The sequence below is a fragment of the Oryx dammah genome, unplaced genomic scaffold (assembly GCF_014754425.2).
Source record: "Oryx dammah isolate SB20612 unplaced genomic scaffold, SCBI_Odam_1.1 HiC_scaffold_13, whole genome shotgun sequence".
Lineage (NCBI taxonomy): Eukaryota > Metazoa > Chordata > Mammalia > Artiodactyla > Bovidae > Oryx > Oryx dammah.
The window spans coordinates 16,823,837-16,829,836 of NW_024070197.1; the positions used below are offsets into that span (position 1 = coordinate 16,823,837).

A 6,000-nucleotide genomic window follows, 5' to 3' on the forward strand; every position below is an offset into this window, starting at 1 on the left:
TGTTCTTTGGGGGTCCAGTGTCCCACCACATTGCCCTCATAACCCTCATTTCCTCTCTGGGCTCAGTTCAAAACCCAAATGATTTCATCAGTTTCCCATTCATGACACCTGGTGAGAATCCTGCATGAGGACGTAGTTTAAAATGTAGCTCCTGGGCGCCTCTGGAGACTAACTGAACCAGAATCTCCCGGGCGCCTCTGGAGACTCACTGAACCAGAATCTCCTGGGCTGGGGCCCTGGGAATCTTCATGTGTCTCCAGCACCCCCACAGGTACTTTAACGCACAGGCAACCGGTGTGTATTACAAAGAGGAAGGTGGAGGCTTGGGGAGAATGAGTCAGGCTCCCCAGGCCTGGGCTGGGGATGGAGTGGTACCCCAGTTCTGCTTCCCCCACCCACTGCGGGGGTGCTGAGCCCTTACGGAGTGTTGAGCACCAGCCGGTCCCACTGGCCTTTCACGTCATCGTCCTCAGGCTGCTCCGTGATATAGAGGCCGTCAAACTCCAGCTTCCGGGCCAGTTCCTTCTCCCGCTTAAAGATCACCAGGGGCACCTAGAGGGTACACGGAGGTAAACAGGGTTGCGGGGAGTGTCAGGAGACCACAGCCTTGGCAGGAGCAGGGATGTCTTGCTGGAGCCTTCATGAGACCCCACAGCAGAGCCGCGCTACGAGTGATCAGGGTAGTAGCAGTGGGGAAATGCAATCGTAAGGTCAGGGCTGGGATGGGCCCAAAACCCAGGAGGGCCCAGAACTGGTGCCTGCCGCAGCCGGGGGCCTCCCAAGGGAAGGAGGAGGAATGAATCAGGCAGGTGAGAGGAGGTCAAAGCAGGGCAGAGCCTTCCAGGCAGAGGGAACCACACATGCAGACGTTCGAAGCCCAAACAACTCTGTTCATCCAATTGTTAAGTATCAAGATTAGCTGGACAGTCAGCTCTCATGGAACTCAAATGGAAATTTTTGTAACACAACTTTTGGGGCATCACAAAGCTTTGGGCACAGTTAATGTCAGAATCCATGTCCTCCTGTTGGCACCCAGGCTGCGTCTGAGGCCTGCACACACCCCTCACAGATTCACCAGCTGACCAACACGTAGAAAATGACAGGTAGTCCCAAATGACAAACTGTGCTTCTTGACCCAGAAATTAACATCATCATAGGACCCATCTCTTCAGTGTGAGCTGCATCAGTTCCCAGTTTGAATATCACACTTACTAAAGAGCCCAATCCTGTATTCAGCCCCTGGCCTTATCCCAGCCCTAGGTCCCCTTTGTCCCAATGCTGTGCACCATACCCCAGCCCCTGTCCCAGATCCTCTCAGCCAGGGCCCCAGCTCATGTTCTCCTCTCTCCACCAAACACACACACACACACACACACACACACACACGTCCCGGCCCCAAGGCTGTGGCTGTGGTCATGACCCACCTTGAGGCAGTTGTAGCCAATGATACAGAGAAAGGCCACCAGCGTATGCAGAAGGCTCAAGCACCGCAAGGCAGGCTCCATGTAGCCCGTGCTCTCCTCCAGGAAGTAGTACACCATGTTCTCATCCTCATCGCCCTCTGCTTCCTCTCCAGCCCCCGAGCCCCAGCCGGAGCCGCCACCAGACCCTGCTCCTGACAGGCCCCCAGCTGCTGACCCCTCCATGTCATCCTCCCCAGGTGGAGAGTCAGAGACCTAAAGCGGGGTGGGGGGGACAGGTCAGTCAGGGTGGGGACCTGGGGTCCTGGTGCCTGGTCCACCACACCCTGAACCCATGAAGAAAATGAACAGCCTCCATGCCTGAGGTTTGGTCTTGGCCCCGGTCAGAGGCAGTCTCAGCAGGACTGTCAATCAAGATCAAGGGGCAGGTTCAGGACCCTAGCTAGCAAATCAGACTCTGTTCTGGGAATCTTGGCTATTGAACTGAGTGACAGGAGAACTGAAAACAGAGTTGATTTGTCTTGATAGTAGAGCCCTAAAGAGACTAATTTTAACACACACACACACACATATATATCAGGGTCTTCCCAGGTGTCACTAGTGGTAAAGAACCCACCTGCAGGTGCAGGAGACATAAGAGACACAGGTTTGATCCCTGGGTCAGGAAGATTCCCTGGAGGAGGGCATGGCAACCCACTCCAGTATTCTGGCCTGGAGAATCCCATGGACAGAGGAGCCTGGCAGGCTACAGTTCATGGGGTCACAGAGTTGGACTGAAGCGACTTAGCATGCACACATATATATATCAACTTGTGAGATCTTAGTTCCCCAACCGGGGATTGAACCCAGGCTCTTGGCAGTGAAAGAGGAGGCCTAACCAGGGACTGACAGGGAATTCCCTTAACACTAACATTAACACTAACTAAAGTTAGTGGTCGCTATCATTTATTCAAACAGCATCTTTATATACCAGGTACTATTCTGAGAGCTTTACATGTGTTTTTTGTTTGTTTGTTTTGGGTGCACTGTATGGCATGTAGGATCTTAGTCCCTGAACTGTGAGAATTAAGAGAATTAATTTAATTAAGAGAATTCCCATGAGCTTCCCATTGCCTCCTCCCCACAGATTTCTCTTTAGTTTATGTGAAAGCAAAGAGAAGTAACTGAATTGGTGGGTGCTGCAGAGAGGGCAAGGCCTGCACCCAGGGGCACAAGGCTGGCCAGTGGCAGAGCTGAACGTGGAACCCACAACCTGTTCGCTGCTCTAACTCCCCCGGGCCCTCAGGCATGTGTTCCAGATGGACCCAGATACCTACACCCCTATAGGGTCTCAAGATCCAGGTGTCCAGCCTGACCCTTTCCCGGGACCCTGAGCCCAATCCCTTGTCCCTAGTGAATTTCAAGGGCCCTGGGGACCTATTGGGACTCAACCTCCCATCCCACAGCCCAGATCAGCACTTGATCCTCCCAGCCCCTCTTGACCAGCACCTTATAAAACAGCAGGATGAAGTTGATGGCAAATGCCAAGAAGAGGGCAAGGAATCGCAGGGTGTAAAAATTCCTTGAGAGGTAGTTCTAAGATGCAGAGAGAAAGAGAAAGAGCTCACAGTCCATCCTCTCCCTTGGAGAATTTATCCCAACATTAAGCCACAACCCAAGCACTGGGGTCCTGAATACCTGATCCCACAACTTCCCATTTATTGAGTGCTTACTGTATACCAAGACCTGGGCTAAGTGCTTTATCTACATGAACCTGTTTAGTTCTGCGCTGATGTGCCCACTTTCTGGATGAGAAAACGGAGGCTCAGGGAGTGAGCTGTCTTGTTCAAAGTCATGTCGATAAGAAGTGGCAGACCTGGGCTTTGAAGCCAGGCAGTCCAGCTCCAGAGTCTACCTTCCCAACCCCTCTGCCATGCTGCTTCCAGGACAAGGTGGCCTGGTCTGCTTTATCCTGGGCAGAGGACATCTGTTCCTAACTCTCCTTTACTTTTTTCCTCTCCATTGTTCTCTCCATTCCCCAAGTCCTCACAGGACCCCCCTTTTGTCCAGCATGTTTTCCTCAGCCCCTCATGTCAGGCTGGCCTGGAGAGGAGACAGGGCAGGTGGAGCCCTGGGCCCTGCCCCCCCAAATTTCACCCTCCCTTCTTCTGGGCCTGGATGAGGAGGTGTCTCTCTCACACCTCCCCACCCCCCGCACAGGAGGAGCTGAGGCTTGTGTGGCAGCTCCCACCTGAAGGCTGAGAGCAAAGAAATAGGCCATGGCTTCAGTTGGATTTAGCTCTGGATAGAGGATGGAGGAGGGAAGTCGAAGCAGGTGGTCCCAGGTGGGCAAAGGCATGGAGGTGGGAATAAGAACTGTGAGCAGGGAGAGGCCGAGGAGCCAAGGGAGGACCACCTGAAAATGCTGCCCTGTGCCCAGGTCCTGCTCTGTGTGGGGACATCTCTGCCCTCTGCCCAGACTGGCTTCCCCTCAGAGGTGAGCTGGGCACAGGTGGGCTCAGGAACAGGGTGGGGACAGAGGTCGTGTGAATGCTGGGTTTCCCTGAGAGGGGGCTTCGGATGCCCTGGCTGGGTCCTCACCAAGAACTTCACTCGCTGTACTTCCAGTTCTCCCCAGAATTCCAGGCCTGCACTGCCAGCTCCCTCCTTCTTTGGAGGGGGTGGAGGAGGAGCTGCCTTCTTGGGGGGTTCTGGTGGGGTCTCGGGGACTTCTTCCTTCTCCCCATTCTCAGCGCTGCAGGGCAGGACACAGAAAGAGTGAGAAGGTGCCTGGGAAATGCATGCATGCATTCATTCAAAGCCAAGTGTGGGGCCCCTCCCATGCCTGGCCCAGGTCTAGATGGGGTTACAGACATAGTGGTGAGACCAGCCTCCAGCCCTGTCTTCAAGGGGTGCGGGTCCAATGGGGTTCAGACCCATCACCAGACAGTCACAGCCCAGAGCGGTCAGGGCTGGGGTGGGGGAAGCTCAGAGGCTCATGGGAACCCTGAGGAGGAGACACCCCTTCATCTTAGCAGGGGAGTCACAGCAGGCTTCCAGGAGAAGGAGATGGGTGAGCCAGCATGGGAAGGAGGAGGAAAGCTGAGACCAAGCATGGGGGAGGGTGCTGCAGGCGGAGGGAACGGCTGGTAGAAAGGCTTGTGGGGAGAAGAGGAGCATTTCTTCCTCTACTGTCTTTCACAGAGGCCCTCCTCTGGGTCTGGGCTTGGGCTGAGTGATGCTGAGGTCACAGGGTGACCAGGACAGCCTCAGGCCCTGAACTCGGGAGGCTCCCAGTCCATGAGGGAGGCAGTGACAGGGGCTGGGCCCCTTGCACCTGAGGCCACTCACTCAGCTTTCTCCAGCTCTGGTTCCGGCTCTGGCTCTGGCTCTGGAGGCAGCTCTTCTTCCTCTCCGGCCACCTGACGGCACGGCAAGTATCAGGGTGGATCCCGCACCCTCAGTGCCCCTCAGACCCACGTATCCTCGCCATGTCCCTTCTGCACTTTTCTCCTAAGCAGTCTGAGGTGTACTCTCCTTCCACCCCCACCAGAAAAGGGATTATCATTCTCATTTTACAGAAGGGGAAACTGAGGCTCAGAAAGATGGAGCAGCCGTGACCAAAGCACTGTGCAGAGTCAGGCTGACTCCCAGTGGAGCGCTTCTCCCCGCAGGGCCTCTCATCACCTTGAAAAGGGCACCCCCACCGGCACTCTGCACTGAGGGCCTGAGAATGCTTTAGGGGCTTCGGTCAGGCGGGCTACTTAATTCCCCACAATCGCCTGTATCTCCGAGGGTCTTTCCCAGTCTCTGACCCCATCTTCGGTCTTTTTAGGTCTTGATCCCCCTTCCCCTCTAATTTGGTCTCTGGATCGCTGGGTTATTTGTTTCCAGATATCTTTTTCTCCATGGCTCCCAGAAACACTGCGCGTATGACCCGGAGCCTTTCTCCAGGTCTCCATCTCTGTGTTCGTCTTTGAGTGTGTCTCTGTCTTTGTGTGTCTCTGTGTATCTCTCAGGCCCTCTCACCGTTGCTTTTTGTTTTTCTTCTCTCTGTGCACCGCCACCCACCCTCTATTAGAGTCTCTCTTCCCCTTTCTCACCCTCCTTCCTACCTCAGTGATTCCAACCCCCTGAAGCCCCCTCCCTCACTCTCACCCCCAGCTTCCTCTTGACGATGGGCGAGCCCTCGGGCGTGGGCGGCTCCGCCGGCGTCGTGTCACCCATGTCCCCGAGGCCGGCCCCTTCGGGTCGGAAGGGGCCCCCATCGGCCACAGCCACCGTCCCATCGGCGACTCCCGGGTCCTCCTGGTCTGCCACCTCCTCGTCGCCCGCACCCTCGGCGGCATCGCCCGCGCCGTCGCCCGCGCCCTCGCCATCCGCGTCGCCCCCGGACCCGGCCGGCTGCTCTCCGTGCACCTCGTCGCTCGTGGGGTCGGGCATGCCCGCCAGGAGCTCGGTCACCGTCACCTTCTTGGCGCCCTCCACCAGGCCGCCGCCGAAGAGCGAGCCCCAGAGCAGGCGCAGCGCGCCCGCCGCGGTCCCTGCGCCCGCCGAGCCCGCGCGCGCCAGCACCGCCCAGAGGAGTGCGGCCACCGCG

The 6,000-nt window shown here is 56.5% G+C and overlaps 1 protein-coding gene across 1 annotated transcript in view; it reads right to left on the reverse strand.

Moving 5' to 3' along the window:
• Positions 1–6,000, reverse strand: part of RYR1 (ryanodine receptor 1) — a 126,387-nt gene that overhangs the window by 7,052 nt on the left and 113,335 nt on the right. The window contains exons 92-97 of the mRNA XM_040254107.1: positions 5,559–5,999; positions 4,752–4,822; positions 4,002–4,155; positions 2,910–2,996; positions 1,425–1,676; positions 422–552 (exon numbers count right to left, since the gene is read on the reverse strand). Of these exons, the coding sequence (XP_040110041.1) occupies positions 422–552; positions 1,425–1,676; positions 2,910–2,996; positions 4,002–4,155; positions 4,752–4,822; positions 5,559–5,999 (1,136 nt within the window). The remainder of the gene's footprint in view (positions 1–421; positions 553–1,424; positions 1,677–2,909; positions 2,997–4,001; positions 4,156–4,751; positions 4,823–5,558; position 6,000) is intronic.